Here is a 20,148-nt window from a genome sequence, read left to right on the forward strand (position 1 = left end):
CCAGGACTTAATTTAGTATATACGCCAGACGCGCGTTTCGTCTACAAAAGACTCATGAGTGACACTCGAATCCAAAAAAATTAAAAAGGCAAAATAAAGAATGAATTTGAAGAGCATGAGGACCAAAATTCCTAAAAGTTTTGCCAAATACAGCTAAGGTTATCCATGCCTGAGGTAGGAAAGCCTTAGTAATTCAAAAAATGCAAACATTTGTAAACAGTAAGTTAATAAATATAACCATATCAATGACAATTCATGTCAGCACAAAAAGTGCTGACTACTGGGCTTGTGATACCCTCAGGGACATAAATATCCACCAGCTGTGGCATCGACCCAGTGGTTGAAAATAAACTCATCATAGATACCAGGACTTAATTTATTATATACTCCAGACGCGCGTTTCGTCTACAAAAGACTCATCAGTATCTTTGTGAAATATGTTTTTGCGACAACTGGACGTTAACTTATAGCTCAAGTATATTGTACAATTTAAAAGCACCGTCACATGTTCATTTTAGCACGTTGAATGATAATCAATATTAAACTTCAAAGTCGCCTTCCAAATAAGGCAATCAAGGCAAACGTTTATCGGTTTCAGGAGTTTTTGCTTTACAAAATTAGTTTACCTGGGAGAAAAAAACTCAAATCTCCACCTTTCATTTCCGTGTGGACAATCGAAACATCTTTATAACCTTATAAATAACATCGGTTATTGTTTAATATATCAAAGTTTAGTGTATCTTAGTAAGGATTTTTTTTTTTATGTTATATAGAATTTTCATTGAGGTAATTAAGGTTAAATCTCCCACGGACACATATAGTCTTAGAAGATTTTTTTATTATATGTATGTCCTTTATGCTTTTAGCTCCATTGGGTTTCATAGTTATGCCTACCAACACTTTGACATCGCCGAAACCAATGATTATTTTGAGATCTATGTCATACGCTTGATAATGTTATCTTTTTTTTTATTTATGCTGTTCAACTTTGTATTTGATTAAACTTTCCTTCTTATTAATTCAAACGTCTCCGGTGAGTCCAACGAAGACGAAACGCGGGTCTGGCAAACCAATAGTTATCAAAGGTACCAGAAATATAATTTAGTACGCCAGACGCGCGTTTCGTCTACATAAGACTCATCAATGACGCTCAAATCAAAATCTTTATAAAAACCAATATTTGAACCTGGTAACTTAGATGAATTTTTTTTATAGTCAATCTCGCGTGTATATCAAATATAGTTTTACAAAATGAAAATCCTGTAGCTGCTAAATTATTTAACATTGTTGAACATTCAATTACAGATATGTGATGTTATTCATATTTTTTTATAATTCGATAACACAATAACCTACGCATTTCCACCAATCCCAACCCATAATAATGTAATTCCGATGTGGTGTCCTTTGAATTGCATGTAGATCTTCATGATAGATAAACATAATAAAATAAAAACTAGTTAATCTTTATTTAGGAATGGGCTCTACATACAGGAAGATTCAGAGAAGGCGTCGATCAGTCAGATTGGCCGACGTGGAAAACAAGATTTCGATGTGCATTGAACAAACTCCCAGATATTCACGAGATGAAAACATATGGAAGACTTGATGGTCCCGAACCATATAGATCATATAGATTTCTCAGTAAACATGGTTAGTATGTGTTATTTGGTGAAAGGGTGTAACTTTTTATTTCCTTAAGACAATGTTAACAAATTGCATGAATTGATAAATCAAACGACATTTTGATGATGATAGAAATTTGAAATGTTTACATGTAAACATCAAAGTTAATTTACTTACAAAAGAAACAGTTGGTTATCGATGTTCAAATCTGCTTAATCGATTTAAAATGCAAATCAAGACAAAAATCAATAAATAAAGGAACCACATCAACTCCATAAGGAACGATTCTGGTAGCAACATGTATCATTGTTGTTAGGTTGGTTTTTATTGTTGTTGGTGTTTTTTTTTTGGGGGGGGGTCATTTGTTTTAAATGCGCTGTATGATTCATTGTATTAACAGCTTTTAAGATTCATTGTATTAATAGCTTTTAAGATTCATTTATAAGTTATATTTATGACATAAATTTTCTCTCTCTTTAGAGATCACATACCCGAGTAAAGAACCAGTGCCAGATCACCATGACGACTCAAACTCCCCTCGATCATCACAAGACTACAATATGATGGTACAAATAGTAATATATCTGCTTATATATTTAAAAAAAAAATTAACAATTTTCTGCAGTTACTTACAGCTGGTAACGCAACGGACATAAGTTTGTTAACAAATAGTCATACCAGTATTCCTTTATATTTTTTAAGTGATTGTATACATGTAACTGTTGCTACATTTCCGTCGAGCTCTATATTTTTTATTGTTTATACCCTGAAAACGTATTTCTTAATGACTTTGATCATTACACATGTGAAATCAGTTAGGTCATGACAATTGCGGCAAAGGTGATATACAACACTCTTTAATCAGTTAACGATTGTTGATTTGTTAAGTTTTTCTATTTGTTTGCATTATCAGTATCAAACCTGCGATGTTATTTTCATGGATAGATACATTCAAATTTGAATACCTGAACAAATTCTTAAAAATAAATGACACTAATATAGCAAGGTTATTTTTCAAAACCCTCAAGAAGTTTGACGTGTGCTCCGGGCGGATGAACAGTTCCTGTTCTTTTAAAGACACCTGTCGTAATGTGTTTGAAAAATAAGAAATAAAGCTGCATTCGGTCATTGTAATAAATGAAAATAGTATTTTGTATATTAGGTACGTCTGAAACAATTTTATAGGTTTATCTTCGTTTGGAATTAACAAAAGAACGGTGAAAGGAAGGTCTGGATTTTTATTTCAACAAATGTAACATTTTCGTGAATATATCGTAAAACATTGTTTCGTCATGATTAGCTAGATCCTAAAGACTTTTATAATATTTTGGACCAGGGTCTATCATTTCAAACCATTTATCTAAATGCTCCCTTTTTTGCCTGTATCTATATTTGAATATTTTTTGTTGTAGGACGACCAGAATGTAGAAATAAATTCAATGCCGGAAAAGGTTATCAAAGGTAGGATTGTTTTCATTATTTTATCGATAATTTGGATTCATCAGTTCGTGGGTAACAATTTTAGAGGATTAAGAGAAACTTGCTATTTTTATTATCCGCTGATATTTAATTTCTTGGTTTTGTCTAAGTCTTAAAACAATCCTATTGAAAAGATGCCATTCAATGGACAATTAATTTCGTGGTGAACGTGTACCCACAAAGTCCACGAAAATTGGTATCCAACGAATAATAATAAATCCACACTAATGGTGTAATAAGTACAGATTCCGAGACCACTTTTGAAATTTATTCTATATTTAGATAAAAAGGGTTGTAGTTGCCATTTTCCATTGACGCTTTAAGTATTGAGTCGACACTATGTTGAGTCACCTAAAAACATCTATTATTACAATATTTTAGTCATTGTAGTTTATTTAATTTGTGTTATCCACCGACTGGTACTAAATGGGTGGTTCGTTTAGTAACGCTGCATTTCGTTTGCATAGGTATTGATTATTTTATAAAAAAAAATTTAGCTGATTAATTGGTCGTGTCCCGTATAAGACATTATAGGTTGTTGTCACAATAACGTGAAAATGCGCACAGATTTTCATTATATTAATGATCCTTACGTTTTAAAATATATGACACATTAGGTTTTGTACCAAATTAGGGTGTTTTAGTCACTGAATATATAATGTGTTTCTATTATTTAAGACGGAAACGTTTTGTTTAATACTATTATCAATGAATGTTTGATTTATTTTTAATCATAAGAAATTATCTTTGACCATGTCATCCCTAAGTATTGAGTAAAATGTCGTAGGGAACATATATATATATATCAAGGTCTAATTTTATTCAAAACTATTAATGTTGTGGTTGAATTTGTTTGATAATTAAATCCTATCGTGAAGACATTGACCAAGTTCTTTAGAATTTGTTGAAAAAATATCAAAAATATTCGGACTTGGAATGTAATGCTTAGGTGTATTGGACACTTTTGAATGTTGTTTTTTTATTATATATATATAAATCGTCTTTTATTCAGAATAATTGAATGAATTAATTAATCTTTATTGCAAAAGTATAGACATGCTATGGCACAATTAACAACATTTATGACATAATATAAAACACGAATAAACAGCAGAGAACAATAGTATAATACAATGACATGACATATAAATTTATGAGACTATATTAGATCGAATATACCGTGCTGCTTTTACATTGTAAGGTGTAGGTTTTGCCATATATATAGCAAGTATTTCAAATTTATTTCAAAATGTTGGGTTTTTTTGCCAATTAAATCTCAGACTTGAAGATAGTTTACAACAATTTCATTATATGTTAATTTCCTTGGTTTCACTCTACAGAAACCCAATAGAAGGAACGTTATCTTTGCGAACGATGGTAAACATAGGACATAATTCTGATACAAATATAGACACAGTCATTGAATATTGAAACTACAGGGTTTCTTGTCTATGGTACTGAAGTTTCCTTATTTTTCATTTAGAACAAACCGCCATTGTATGTGATTTTCTTGTTAGAACAATACATAATAGATTTTAAAAATGATCTTAAATAAAGACAACAGTAGTAATCGTATTACCACAGGAATAGACTACTGTAGCTTCATTTTTGCTAAGCACGTATATATTCTGGTCGTTTTTATGAAGCCAAGAACGAAACTCATCAATATGTTTTGAATGAACATATTTTCATGGTACATGTATCTTGAAATATATCTTAGGTTTTTTAAAACTTTTTATAAGGAGAAACGAAAACATTAAAAAGAAATAATAAGAAAACATATATGTTGTCATTAAGCATTTCTTGTAAAGATATTTTTGTGTTGAAGCTAGGCAAATGAGAGTTGTTTTTCGTTCCTTTGACGTGTTCGAACTTTCGAATTTTCTATTTCTAAAGGGAATTCCGTTTTTAATTTTCCTTGGAGTTAGGTATTTTTTAAAGATTTAACTTTTGACTCGTGTCCCTTGTTTTATTCTACATATGAGGATAAATGCAGATTAATTACACTAATTTGTTTTTATTTCCGCTTAATTTTATTAAAATAATTGGTTTTACTTGACTTTCGTTTCTTGTTGTCCTGTCTTTGTTCCAGGTGATGTTAGTAAAGTTGTTATTAATGCATAACAATAAAATAAACAAGATTGAAAGGAGTTATTGGGCTTACAGTTGTTATCAAATAAATCGTTTTTATGTATGTTGGCGTTATAGTTGGTGTGTTTCTCTCGGTTTTACTTTGTAGAAGGGTTTGTTTTCTTTAAGTCGATTTATTACGTTTAACACCGGTAGACTACTGTTGCCTTTATTTACATTTATTTACGTTTACATCAATAGGAAGTTAATGTGTGTCATCATTCATAACTTCCATTGAATGCTACACATTTCTTTTGTTACAAAGACAACACATGTCTACAAAGACAACACATTTAAGGGGTATCATTTTTTTGTACTGTAGCGACAAATATTTCATGTTGATTTCTATGTAAAATTATAATGCATTCATTGCCAATTTTTTAACTGGTCTTTTGTTAGAAGTTCTTCTAAAATCGGAGCATCTACAAAGTGTTAAAAAGAATGCCAAGTTCCCGAAATTGAATTCGATACATTCACCTCAACAATTTGAAGCCACTTGCGAGGTTACAATATGTGCACGCAAGCAAACAAGAGATTAAAAAGATAGCGGTACCAAATCACCGTCTTTATTGAAGTATCCAAGCTGCAGGAATTAGACGAGAGAATTTGATACTTTATATAAAGTTGATATTGCACCGCCATTTACGAATATTGTTCCTGCAGTTTTTATATTGCGGGGCAAACATTAAACATTTCATATGTTAATAAGACCCCGTTCACACTTGTAACGAAGTTGAATCGATTTTTATTTGAATCGATCTTGTCCATTCGTTTTTGATGCGTTTTGATTTTTGATTTTGCCATGTGATTATGGACTTTCCAAATTGATTTTCCTCTGAGTTCAGTATTTTTGTGATTTTACTTTTTTCTTAAAAAGACCAGTTTGCATTTACATCGAAAAAGAGTTTACACCTAAAAAAAGTCTTATCTTTTTAAAACCACCTCTAGAGGTAGACTTTTTAAGTCCGATTGAAGATCGATCTTACCCGTTTACACTGGACAAAAGATCGATCTTTTTTGTCAGCGTAAACGGGTTCTTAGAACAAAATTGAATAAATGCAAAAATCAAGATACGTTTGAATTTGTAGCTTAATTTTAAAAATTGTTTTCGTGACCAATATTTTGAAGTTCCCAATCTTCAAAATTAAAATTTTTAGAAGGTTATACGATATTCAATCATATAAATGCGCATCTTTTTGCCGGTTATTATCGTAATTATACTTGTTTAACAAAGTTTTATCTTGTTTTTAAAGACCTCAGTATAAGATGTTAGTCGTTGTTCAACGCGACTTATTGATTTGACAATTTAGTTTATAGATGTCAGATTAACACGCAAAAAATGTCTTCTGTATGCATCGGACTATTTACAGATTGCATGTTTAACCTCGCCAATTTGTTTGCCTGTCTCAAGTCAGGAGCCTCTGGCCTTTGTTAGTCTTGTATGATTTTGTGTTTTCGTTTCTTGTGTATATTTCGGAGTTTAGTATGACGTCCATAATCACTGAACTAGTGCTGTAAACAGGGCAATTTTCGCGTTTGTTTTATTTTCGCTATTTTTGCGGTAAGAATTGAAACGCGAAAATAAAACGACCGCGAAAATATCAAAGAAACTCTTTTCATAACATTTACTTAAACAAATTGTGACTTGGATAGAGAATTGCCTCAGTGGCACTCAAACCACATCTTCTTATATCTACGTATATGAATAGAATATGTATAAGACTGATTTTATAGACGACACAGTAATGAATTTAACTCAAATCAGTAATTTTATAAACACGGAAGAAAATATTACGGATTTTGTTATGTAAACAACACTCCATACAATTATGTTAATGACACATGTCAATCAGTAATGAAAGTCTCACCTCGATGAATCTGCTTCAGAGATTAATCAGATCAAAGTATCGATTAATTAGCATTTTATTTTAATTCACTCCTAATTAGGTCTACTTTTTTTTTATTGTGTAATACGTGTTTTACAAGCAAACATGACAAATTTTCAATCTACTTTAACATTCATGAATCGTAAAAACAATGATCTTTGATTGACATTATCGCTTGATAAAAGATAAATGTAAAACTGCTAACTTTCCAAATCATTTATGTGAATATTTATATAGGCCAATGGACAATCGCAATTTTAAAACGGCGCGAATTTGGATTGTGTTCGTAAATCGCGAAATAAAGACGGCGCGAAAATTTCCCGGTTTACAGTATACATTTTTATTAAGGGGTCAGCTGATGCACGCCTAAGTGTACGGGAGTTTCTCGCTGCATTGAAGACCCATAAAGGTATTCTTCGGCTGCTGTCTGTTCTTATTTCGAGTTGTTGTTTCTTTGACAGATTCCAAATTTCCATTCACATATTTGTAAAGTTGTGAGATTGGATTTGAAGAGGACTAAAATATTGCGATACAAAATCAGCAATAATAGTTTGCAGTATGATAGAAATTAGTATATACCAATTATTGATACGTTGTCCTTTGGTAGTTTATAAGTCCAGCATGTAAACAGTGAACTTGGTTTCCTTTATATTTAATGTCATATTGAAGACGAAATTAAGACGAACGCGCGTCTGACATAAATACAAAATTTAATCCTGGTATCTATGATGAGTTAATTGTCAATCATTCATAAATTACTTTTTTATATTCTTGTCATATCTAGATCTTTTTTTCAAACGTTCCATTATTAATGGCATCGTCGATAATCTCTTTTAAATCACATAATTCTCATAGTAAATTAATAATCATCAAAGGGTTGTTAAAATGTTTGCTAATGTCTAAAATCTGTGTTGGGGGTCTCGAACTACTATATACAAGCGTGACCTTTCTTTCGTGCATTGACAGGCGATATGGCTGATCCCGATCATATAGACAGGAAATAATACATGATTATATTTAAATACTTCCATCTTACTTATTTATCACAATTGTGTCAAGGTCAAATGTTTTGCTTTATTTATTACAAATTTGTTTTTGTCTGTTTTGTTATTTTTTTATAATTGCAATACATTTTCGGTAATCTTCTGATTTAAAGAATCTTGTATTTACTTGGAAAAATCTGGTAGAATTGTTGTAACAATGTAATGGAAAATACGTAAGCCAACTAAAACTATTTCTTTGACTGAAATAGAGCACATATATAAATGTGTATTAACGGAATTCCAAGTAAATTCATTTTCAACAACCCAGTGAGCAATTAAACTTTTTTGTCAAACATTTAAACAGTTTTTACCGTAATCAAATTCATTTTCCCCTGATTATGCATCCATATTAACCTGATTTGTAGAGTCTGAACTGCTTTCATTCATTTCAATTTTCATCACACGCTCACAAGATTTGGACATTAACAAAAATAATACAGATATGATTTTTTAAAGAAAATGTAAATGTATTATAAATGCTAGAATCACAACAAAGTTATCCAGTGCTTAAATCATTTCATAGATATACGTGTACTTAACACGACTGACAATCGATACCGCTGTTGGTTGACTGCTAGTTCCAGATGGTACATCATCGGATCGATCTCGCCGTTTGGTTAAACTCTAGTCCCTGATGGTTCAGCACTGTATCGATATCACCGTTGGTTGACTGCTGGTCCCTGGTTGTATAATTAGATTGATATATCGTGATTCGGTACTGACAATGATTCATGATATACCTATTATTTATTCTCCGTCGGGGAATTTAGAAAATATTAAGAAACTAGTCTTCCGACTCCCGTAGACAAAGTCGACCCTGATGTTCATTTGGCTATTCTTTTATGTGCGTTTTTTCGTCTTGTCTCTTTCATGAATTGCGTATTTATGTATACAAGAACTTTCAAAGTTCAAGATTTCAGCGTTACAAATGTAATTTAATCCAGACAAGCTATTCGTACGCAACAAAGTTATGATAGTTATCAAAAGTACCAGGATTACAATTTTATACGCCAGACGCGCGTTTCGTCTACATAAGACTCATCAGTTACGCTCAGATCAAAAAAGTTAAAAAGCCAAATTAATACAAAGTTGAAGAGCATTGAAGATCCAAAATTCCAAAAAGTTGTGCCAGATACGGCTTAGGTAATCTACTCCTGGGGTAAGAAAATCCTTAGTTTTTCGAAAAATTCAAGGTTTTGTGAACAGAAAATTTATAAAAATGACCATATAATTGATATTCATGTCAACACCGAAGTGCTTACTACTGGGCTGTTGATACCCTCGGGGACGAAACGTCCACCAGCAGTGGCATCGACCAGTTTTTTGCTTCATTTTCAGAAAGTAACAAAATATTTTGTAGAGGATAAAACAATATTTTAAATAATTAGACTTTGGAAAGTATATAAAGCATCATGGGTAAATGGTGTTGTGACTTTACACATAGTATATAATGGAAATAGGCAACGTATTTTAAAAGTATATAGTGGAAAGAGGCAACGTATTCATATGTATATGGTTTTGATTTGTATTGACTGTGTATCGATCACTTGTATTTATTGAATAAGAAATGAGGGTTTATTCAATTAGATGATTTTGTTTTAAAACTTATTACTTGTTTTTCAGGTGAAATTGATATAGATGAAAATATAATACCATCAGGCAATCTTCCATCAGATTTAAGAGATCTTCGAATGCAACCAATATCAAATGGACTTGTCAAGCCCGCTGATGGTATGTTATAATTTTTTTATAAAAGTTATTAGACAATTTATCATTTGACCAAACTATTTATATAATACGGTGCAACAACTCAATTCAATAGAAATAAAGCATACTATGTCAAACCCTATAAACAAGTATTTGTATGCCCCAATTAGAGGTATTATATCTTGCGGTCTGTGCGTCCGTTCGTCCATCCGTTTGTTCGTCCGTCTGTCCCGCTGTAGGTTAAAGTTTTTGGTCAAGGTAGTGTTTGATGAAGTTGAAGTCTAATCTACTTAAGACTTAGTAAACATGTTCCCTATGATATGATTTTCTAATTGGTATACCTAATTAAAATGTATGAACCTAATTGAGCAGTTCACTGAATATAGAAAATTATTAAATGATAGTGCGAGTGGCGCATTCGTGTACTATGGTATCACTCTGGGGTTTTTTTCAAATCTATATAATAAAAAGCGTTCGAAACAAAATTGTTAAGCATATTAACGCGTCTAAGAAACAATTATTGCATAATAAAATATCCATATATTGGGCTATTGTCTTGCTTTTGGTCGGGCTATTTTCTCTTTGACACATACCCCATTTCCGTTCATTTGAAACGTTGTCGAATACTATAAAGAATACTATTGAAATTGAACACTCTCTATGCCTTGGCATGTCAGATGTACACGTTGCGATTATACCGCAATTTTCTCGAAGTTTTTGGTGGTTTGGTTTTATTTATTTTTGTTTGTCAAGAAACATGTACAATGATTTGTATCTGTTAAGTTATACTTAAACTATGAAAAGCAACGAATTATCGAGATCTCTGTAAGCCTTTATAATCTGTTTTATGGTCAGAAATTTGACACAATGTTGTAGCAACTAGATATATACACGCGTGAATCTGTTATATCTGTTATATCAAGTTAGGTCAAGATCGGATCACTTTTTTAAATTACGATACAGATAATGTAGTTTCAATTTACTTGCGGTATTTTCTATGTGTAACTGAACTCCTTAGCTACAATATCGTCAATTATAGTACAGATTTTGTGAAACCTAACCTGCATGAAATGACCTCTTAATATCAAATCATTCAAAACATCAGACTCTAATACAAATATGATATTATATCGACTTGAATTCATACCGCAAACTTACATATTGATAGTTAACATTAAATCAAATTTCAAGCAAAGCAAGATATCAAATACTGGTATTATAGTGACAAACTAAGAAAACAAACAAAAATAAAAATGATTTTGTTGATTATATTACTACTCCACCTGTGAATGTTTGAACAAATATTCTTCTGTTCAAACGATATCTGTTTCTTTTTTAAGGAATTGATGCCATCAACACCGCCCAAGGAAATAATTCATTACAGGACAGAGAAGTCGGTAAGAAATATGAAAGACTTTCAAAGACATCTTGAATGAAATAATACAAAATTGTTTTTATAAAAAGACGGGAATTTGATGAAAATTCTATACTTTTAAAATGGCATTGTTCTCTATCAATCAACATATTTGCGAAATAAGTTTGCCTCCCAATAAGCAAATATTATACTCTTCTAAAATGTGCACAAAGATTTCTTGAAGCTCTGTATTAAACAAAGACGTAAATAAATATAAAAAATTGAAAGCAACACGTTTTATAATTTCTTACGTCCGAAGCTCTTTTCTGGATCTACCTTCATCAGGAACGCTGAAAACCAGACATTTGAAATCCGGAGATGTATAAGTACCAAAATCTTTGTCTATATGTCGAAAATACCAAAGGTAAATAGCCAAACATAAGATGCATATATTAACTGAACAAATCGTCTTCGTCAATGTTCCTTTTTACCTTCACACTTTCCGTTTGTTGTACCGTAATAATAAATAAAACTATGTACGAAATGATCTTAAAATGCTTTCGCATTAAATGCCCGTACCAAGTCAGGAATATGACTGATGTTACCCATTTGTTTAATGTCTTTGAGCTTTTGATTTTACTATTTTATTATGAACTTTCCGTTTTGAATTTTCTTCGCAGTTTGGTATTTTTGTTATTTTATTTTTTACAGAGTCAATCATTATGCCGATATATTGTCTATATCTATACATTAAAATTCAAATTGGTTTTTTTTATTTTGTTCTGTTAAGCTTTATGCCGTAACAATCTTCAATAAATTAAAGTTAGCAATTCAGGTTGTATTAATTGCATACTTGTTTTCTTCAGATCCCACAATGGTGTTCAAACTTGGGTACAGACATGTTGATCTTGGCAGTCATACTGTTCATAACTCTAGAGGATGTCGACTTTATTATGGACCTTCCGATATGGAACTAAATGTTCACCTACAAAATGAGGTAGTCTTTATAGTCATGTGTTATTTTTCTCGATAATTTAATTATGTTTATACGAGTATACTTTTACCAATCTTTATCCCTATGTCCGTCATTCTTTCTATCCACAAAGATTTTATTTTTGTTATGCGTGCTAGTCTTTACCGAATTTTTGTACAGTAGTAGACGTGATGGTTGACAGATCCAGTTTGCGTACGTTTCATTTGAATGATATGATTTTATGAGAAAATGCAACCATTATATATTATTAAAGAAAAAATATTTCAAATTGGCCTATAGTTGTTAATGTCTGTGTCATTTTGGTCTCTTGTGGACAGTTGTCTCATTGGCAATCATACCACATCTTCTTTATTTTATACTTTAAGATATGTCCTGGCATCTTTGTATGACATAAGGCTGATTATAACAGTGTCCTTGTAAAAGAAAAAGAAATGAAAATTAGTATTCAGATACTGTTTTGTAATTGATGTCAAATTAATAACCCACTGGTTTCTGTTAACAAATTAACATAAATAGGAGTAGAAAACCAACTTTTTTTAGATGTAATTTCCGTGATCAGACTTTTCTAAAAATAATAATTAAAGATACGCTGTTTAGATTTAAGTACGATTGTTGGCAAAGTGTGGGTGGTTAGTATTTTTGCGTGAGAAAGTTGTTTTTATAACGTAAAGCACTGCTGTCAGTTTATCACAAATTTCTGTATAAACTCTTATGAATTAAAATTAACCTTCAAGTGTTTAATTTCCGTTACGGCGTTTGAAAATTATGTAAAGTATGTTTTCCTTAACCTTTTGACAATAAAAGCCAATTGTCAAGTCCTCTTTAATTTGAAAAAAAAGTAAATGCCCAGAGAAAAGTGATTTCTTTTTAAAAAAAAAAACTTCCTTTTTGATGATCTTTAAGTGGTAAACAGATGTTTTCTTGTAACTCCCAGTGTATCAATCTGTTGTTGTAAGGCCTATATGAACACAGGTTCAATGGAGTTTCTTACTTCAATGAAATTATGTCCTTGAATGTATTGCCAAAATCTTTGTAGTCCCGCTGACCTTTCAACTTTCTACTTTATTTGTCCTTAAATTTTTTTATTCGATCGTCACTGATGTATCTTTTAAAGACATACCGCGCGTCTCGCGTACAAAATTATAAGCCTTCAAGTTTGGTATCTTTGATGAGTTTTTTACTATTTATACTCCACTGGTATTACAGCAACAACCGTGTTGCAATTTGAACATCGTTAAATCATTCCAAGGAAAGATATGGAATCATCATAAACGTTTCTAAATGGATAAATTTTGATCTGATGATCAATGTATGATTATGAATCCCCTTAAACAGTCGGTGTATCTTAGAGGGAGTTAAGAATGGCTAAATTAATAAACATGTGTCTTTCTTTGTTGTGATGTTACACATGCGTTTCCGATAGGGGTGAAGGTTGGTAACTATTAAACGTTTAACCCGTTGCATTTGTGTGTATCTGTCCTAAGTCAAGAATCCTGTGTTCAGTATTTGTCGTTTTATGATGTGGTTCATAATTGTTTCTCGTTTCTCGTTTTTAAAGATTATGTCGTTATTTAGTGGATTAACACTACTTTTTTTTTTTGGAAGGCCCTTTATAGCTTGCTGTTCGGTGTGAACCAAGATTTTGTGTTGAAGATCGTACGTTGACCTTTAACGGTTTACTTTTACTAATTGTGACTACTATGGAGAGTTGTCTCATTGACAATCATACCACATTTTCTTATATCTATACTAGAACACACCCGTGGTATCGCGGGTCGGTGACCGAATTAAAGCATAAAACTGTGCGCAAGCCTTATTTTAGTATTAGTATTGTCATCTGATAAAGTCATACCGATTATACAATACACAGTTTTCTCTGCTTTTAAATCTTTCTGTTTGAACCCGTCGAACTGGAACTTATCAATTATTGGTAATATAATTATTGGAAAAACGAAAGGTCCTGGAATGGAGTATTTTTTAATCAACAGCATTGTCCTATAATAGTTCTAAATAAAGTTGAATTCTTTGATTCGCTGTTTTACGTCATGCCGGCTAACAAATTGAAAACTGTACCTATACGCCTTATTTTTAGTCCAGATTTTTAGTATTCGTATTTTTATCTTAAATGGTCTTACTGATTAAAATTTGACAATTTAGTAGTAACAACCCTGTGATTATGACCCGTGTATATAGCATATTAATCCTGAATACACCGTTTAGTGGTGCGCATGTAAGATGCGGAACGTACAGATAAGGTAATCGGTAACAGGTGAATATACTATTGGTATCGGTATCGGATTCGATCCGGAACTTCTTAATTATTGGCATTATTAATTACGTGGAAACCAAAGGGCCTGGAGTGGCGTAATTTTTAATCTACACCTTTGTACTATATTAGTTATATATAAAGTCGAATTCTTTGATTCGTCGTTTTAACGTGATGTCGGCTGACAAATTGGACCTCGTAATTTTAGTATTATAGAAATTCACATTTGTTGAATTATAACGCATATGAATGCCTTTTTATTCTTTTCCATCCAATATCCAAGCGCTACCAAAAACAGTCGTCTCATAATAAACAATTTATCGAATGGTAAACGTTCTGAAAATAAAAGTTATTGTGTATTTATATAGACTTGATACCCAACAGTTAATAATATAAAGCCAATGTATGAATAGATGAGAGAATGTAATGTTCATTTGAACAATGATACATGATACGCCAGAGGAGTGATTTGTCAAAATGCGATTCGTCAGTGGCGCTCGAACAAATACAACTGCCAGAACCGTTGAAATACATATTTTAAGAACAAACAAAATTAAAACGCCATATATCTGTATAGTAAACGACTTTTATTCCTTTATTTTTAAAAGCCATATACAAATATACGTATATAGTAACAGCAGTTATATGGCTATAGATTACATAAAATATTAAAACACGGCAAATTCAACAAAATTACTGTTTGTCTCAAAGATATTTAGATTTAATTTAAAATTCAATAATCTATCAGAAATTTAAACAGGTAAATAGATTTTTGGATTATATATTTACTTTCTTGCTTCACATGTTAGGCAAATCCTGAAGAATCATGTTTCCCTGAATATCTAAAATAGTCATGTTTTTATCTCGCAATCTGGCTATGTTGTCAAGTGCTAGCTTCAATTTTCATTCACTGAAATGTATGGTTGTATATCTCTATATTTGTGCAGAAATAACAACAAACATTATTTTAAAGTTTTACGAAAATTTGTATTTTATTCTTTGGATTTCAGGGAAAAAAGACCAAAAAAAACAACAACAAAATTTTAACTTTGCATTATAATTGATAATTATCCAGAAGATTTGTGTATGACAGAATATAAAATTTCATTCCTGGTATCTATGATGAATTTATCTTCTATAAATTTATCCATTTTGTATTAAAAAAAAACACCAAAAAAACACTATTTGTTCTTTATTTTCCAAAAAGTTTAAATATAAATCGATATATAATGAAGTAAAAATTAAAAGCTATCTTTTTTTCAATCTATCTATCCATTCGTTTGATGTGTTTAAGCTTTTGATTATGAACTTTCCTCGGCGGTCGTTAATTCTGTTATTTTACCTTTTATCAATAATATAGTAAATAATATAATTTTTTCACAGATATATGGTCCAAATGATGTTGACCAAGTACATTTTCCGTTGTGTTTTTTGGAAAACAAAAAGCAAGAAGAAATGACACTAACACTACTGAACTACCTCGATCGTGGGATAATCATTCGGGTTCAGCATGGCCAGATCATTGCTACTCGAAAATGCAGGTAAAAACTAAAGGAAGAATTTTATTTCAACTCTTTCTTAATAATGATTAGAAACTTTTTTTTATATTATGCCGTATGTTGATCACCATACGTGAATTTCAAACCGAAATCCAACAATAAAGATTCGAAATAAAATATGGATGAAGAGAACTAGAGATGATTCTGTAGAAGAACTTGCTTTCAATTTTAACACCGCATATTTCATGATAGAATATTCGCATAATCAAGCCAGTATATAGGCTAACAGTTAATGATTTCAACAGCCTAGAGAAGAGATAGCAATCTAGTGTTATAGCTATATATATATATATGTATAATTATGGCTGTTTTTATATTATAATTAGTTTCTGTGCATGTTACAATTTAAAGTTGTGTTTCTGTTGTGCCGTAGTTCTCCTCTGTTATGTTAGTTTCGTGAAAGAATATTAAATTCTTTTATTCTTTATATTATATGTTTTAGGTGCACCATATTTGTTCAACTACACAATTCCACAGAGCCAGTTAAATTGAACAGGGATGAACCAACTATAATATTTGACTACTTTAATTGGTTTGAGCCCAGTTTACATCGATATATAAATAATAAGGGACCACGTCCTTCGGCAGAGGTTATGATCAGCTTTGGTCAAAAGTGGTGTGGAGGGGAAACTGAATTCAGAAATAATCTAATATGGTCAAAAATCTACCTGGAACAGGCTTATCAGCAACTGTGTAAGGTATGAAATGCAACAGTTCTTTTGTTACGTGTTTGTTGAAAGGGACTTAACTCAACTTATAATACATCCTTACAATTCCATGCATTTTATTTTATTTGGTTTATATACAAAATTGTCTAGCGTTTAACCTTAGGTGGGTGATAGGGAAACTTGATCACCTGATTTAAGCTCAAGTTTACTTTGTCATTTTAAAATTTGAAGACACTGATTCTCAAAATAGAAAAGGGAAACTTCTTTTAATATGGGCTTGTTGTTATTGTTGTACACATATTTATTTATTTACAACTATTGAATGTACGAGTTGTAGTATGGCTTTTATTTGTTTGACTGAATCACTGACATGCCAAAACAAAACGGTCGAAGAGTTAGTCAGTCGAAATCATTCATTGTCCTCATAACTCTTTTGAGAATTGTTATCAATATCTACCTTATAAGCAATAACAGTCGTATACAATACTAAATTCATTTTTAAAGACAACTAAATTATGAAAATGATTTGTTATACTTATCTAATAGAAGGAACTTTTTTTTCTTCTATTTTACAGGTAACCTGCACCAGTCCATTGTCTCCAAATATTGAAATATCAAGATCAGATAACATTGATCAATTTTTGCGGCACAGACAAGAAGCCGAGAAACAATTAAATGGTTATACATAAAGTTTTTGCATCACAAAACAGAAGAAAAAAATGTTTTTTTATTAATACACAACAGATAAAATGTCATCATGTTTGTACAGTAGATTAATAATTGTACATATTCTAATTTCATACTTGATTATGTGAATTTATATTAGATAAAGAAATACAGTAGCATTCTATACCAGGTACCTTTGCATATAAAAGTTGCAAATTTTAAGAAATAAAGATAGTTGAAATGTAATAAAGACAGTTGGAACATTAAGGATGACCATTTAGGGTTTTAGCTGATGCTTCATGTTCTATTTCTTCAAATGCTTATATGTTTTAAGTTTTGAACTTTCCTTTATTTATGTGTTGTGTTTTATTTACCTAAGAATCGTGATGTGGCTTGGAAGATTAAGTCTATATCACATATATTTCATTTGCCAATATAGTTATTACCCACAAATCTTTTTAACGGCATGTTCTTATAATATGTTATTGTTATGTTCTTAAAACTTTGAGAAGCTCAAAAATGGTATTTATTTTTCAATATTCCACCTGGCAGAGATAAAGAAACTTCATTAAATTACCATAGCACACAGTATTTTCAGATGCTCCTTATAAATTATAACTGCAATTTGGTTGGATAATGAATTGATAAAGTTGATATTCAGAAACGTGTCATCTGTATTACCTATGCAGTATAAAAAAAACAACATATCTTTGACCAGTTATTTTTATATATATTTGGAATGAATGAGTCTTGACAGAACATTATTTGTATGTCGAATTTTATTTAACATCATATTTTATTTGCTTGTATGTTTATTTTTGTTGTGATTGAATATTAAATTATGTGATTTAAGTTATTTACTTTTTTTTATTCTTTCGTTTTAATAAATAATATTTTGTGTATGATTATATGTATATTGGTTGAAGATTGGTATATAAATTTGATGCACATGTCAATTTATATAATATTCATAGATTTTTATTCTTTCAATATAAGAGCTTTATAAAATTACATTTGTTTAAATTTTGTTTGGGTAATGTTGAAGGATAAATTCATAATGCATTTAATCAAAAGGGCAGAAAAAAATACGATAAAAAAAAATGAAAAAGAAATACTAGAGTCATAATCTGTACAGGAACGAAGTTTGTCAGTGTTTACGATTGTATTTTAATGCAAGTCTTTGCAAAAAACATACGTGTCCAGATCCTTTGTTTTTGTTAAATGTGCAAGTCATGTTTAAATTAATTTTAACTTTGTGCTGATCCCGTTCGAAGTTTGCTAATTATACTTCCGCTGCTACTAACGAGTTTGCTTCCGATTTGTTTCAATGCTGTCAATGTTTTACTTTTTTCTTGACAGTCATGTCAATATGTCTTACTTTGTAATCAAACTTATACATAAATGCTAAAACCGATCTGAATTTCAGAAATTTCAGATTGTTTTATATGTTTTGTTAAATATCAGATATGAAAACAATAAAAGTATTGGAGAATTTAGTGTGTACTTGATTGGGTTTAACAAAAGGTTTATATTGTTAAGATACATGAATTTATCATATGAAAATGAGAAGATGTGATTTAATTGCCAATGAGACAACTATTCATCAAAGAGCAAATGAATTATAAGCTATCAACTATTGGTAACCAGACGGCCTTCATCAATGAACAAAACCAATATCGCATAGTAACTATAAAAGATTCTGATATGACAAATGTAAATCAATTCAATTGAGAAAACTAATGGCATTATTTTTGTTTAAATCTATTAACAAAAATATAATATGATATACATTAACAAACGACAACCACTGAATTTGATGCTCTTGAATTTAGAAAAGCACATTAAAAATACCGGGGTTGAATGATTAACAAACGCTTAATCCTACCCATAAATCATTGGACAGAGGTCTAAGACCATGTAAAAATTCAAATAACACATGGTAACTTTGGTAACTTCATTAATGTTGATATCTATCATTTATCTTCCAATTGATATTTTTCTATCAATCTTTTCGTGTATGCAAATTGCCCACAGTGTTGTATAATTTGTAAATTTGTACTGTTTATTCATGATGTATAATGTTTATTCTGTTATATGCAACAATATTTGTTTACGGCTTCTGTTCTCATTGGTTCAATCTAATCATATTCAAAACCCCCTATTCTAGACTTCCTTAGTCTGCAAAAAGTATCTCAAAAGTTTCCATGCTTGCAATGAAATCACTCTTTTCTGTTTAAATCTTATTACTAGGGTAACGTACATTTTTTTTAGTTATTACTGAAAAAAAGAACGGTCTAATACCGTGTATTATGACTATTTAAAGGTTTGAACAATTGGTTATATGCTTTTGTGTTTTTACAATAATATAACTAGTTAAAATTATATTCGTCCAGGAAATGAATTGATTTTTCATAAGCAGTACATTACATAATTGAACTCATCAAGATTGTGCAGATAAACATTTCCGTAAGAAAGTTTAAGGTCAATTCATTATAACCGTTTTCACATTTATATACCACTGTTAGTGTTCTAAGAAATCTGAAAGTAGTTCAGTGTACACAGTAAAACTGCTGTGTCATGCAAGAGGAAATAGCAGATACGATCAACATTGGTTTTCTACATTATTATTATATAATATTGCGAGTACTTTATAGATCAGAATCTTGTGGTTTTTTGTATTTGTTAAGGATGGTTGTTTGTTTTGGGGTATTGTTATGCTACATTTGTGTGTGCCAATCTTAAACAGAGGAAAACACAACAACTACAAGAG

At 30.8% G+C, this 20,148-nt stretch overlaps 1 protein-coding gene across 6 annotated transcripts in view; it reads left to right on the plus strand.

Moving 5' to 3' along the window:
• LOC134721247 (interferon regulatory factor 8-like) overlaps nucleotides 1-18,870 on the plus strand; it is a 52,120-nt gene extending 33,250 nt beyond the window's left edge. For all 6 annotated transcript variants that reach the window (XM_063584076.1, XM_063584080.1, XM_063584078.1 and 3 more), the window contains exons 3-11: nucleotides 1,476-1,653; nucleotides 2,107-2,192; nucleotides 3,039-3,087; nucleotides 9,788-9,895; nucleotides 11,212-11,268; nucleotides 12,092-12,222; nucleotides 15,869-16,026; nucleotides 16,487-16,742; nucleotides 17,288-18,870. In XM_063584076.1, coding sequence (XP_063440146.1) covers nucleotides 1,476-1,653; nucleotides 2,107-2,192; nucleotides 3,039-3,087; nucleotides 9,788-9,895; nucleotides 11,212-11,268; nucleotides 12,092-12,222; nucleotides 15,869-16,026; nucleotides 16,487-16,742; nucleotides 17,288-17,401 — 1,137 coding nt within the window. In that variant the 3' untranslated portion in view covers nucleotides 17,402-18,870. The remainder of the gene's footprint in view (nucleotides 1-1,475; nucleotides 1,654-2,106; nucleotides 2,193-3,038; nucleotides 3,088-9,787; nucleotides 9,896-11,211; nucleotides 11,269-12,091; nucleotides 12,223-15,868; nucleotides 16,027-16,486; nucleotides 16,743-17,287) is intronic.
• Nucleotides 18,871-20,148: the final 1,278 nt, after the last annotated feature.

Source organism: Mytilus trossulus, chromosome 6 (genome assembly GCF_036588685.1).
Source record: "Mytilus trossulus isolate FHL-02 chromosome 6, PNRI_Mtr1.1.1.hap1, whole genome shotgun sequence".
NCBI lineage: Eukaryota > Metazoa > Mollusca > Bivalvia > Mytilida > Mytilidae > Mytilus > Mytilus trossulus.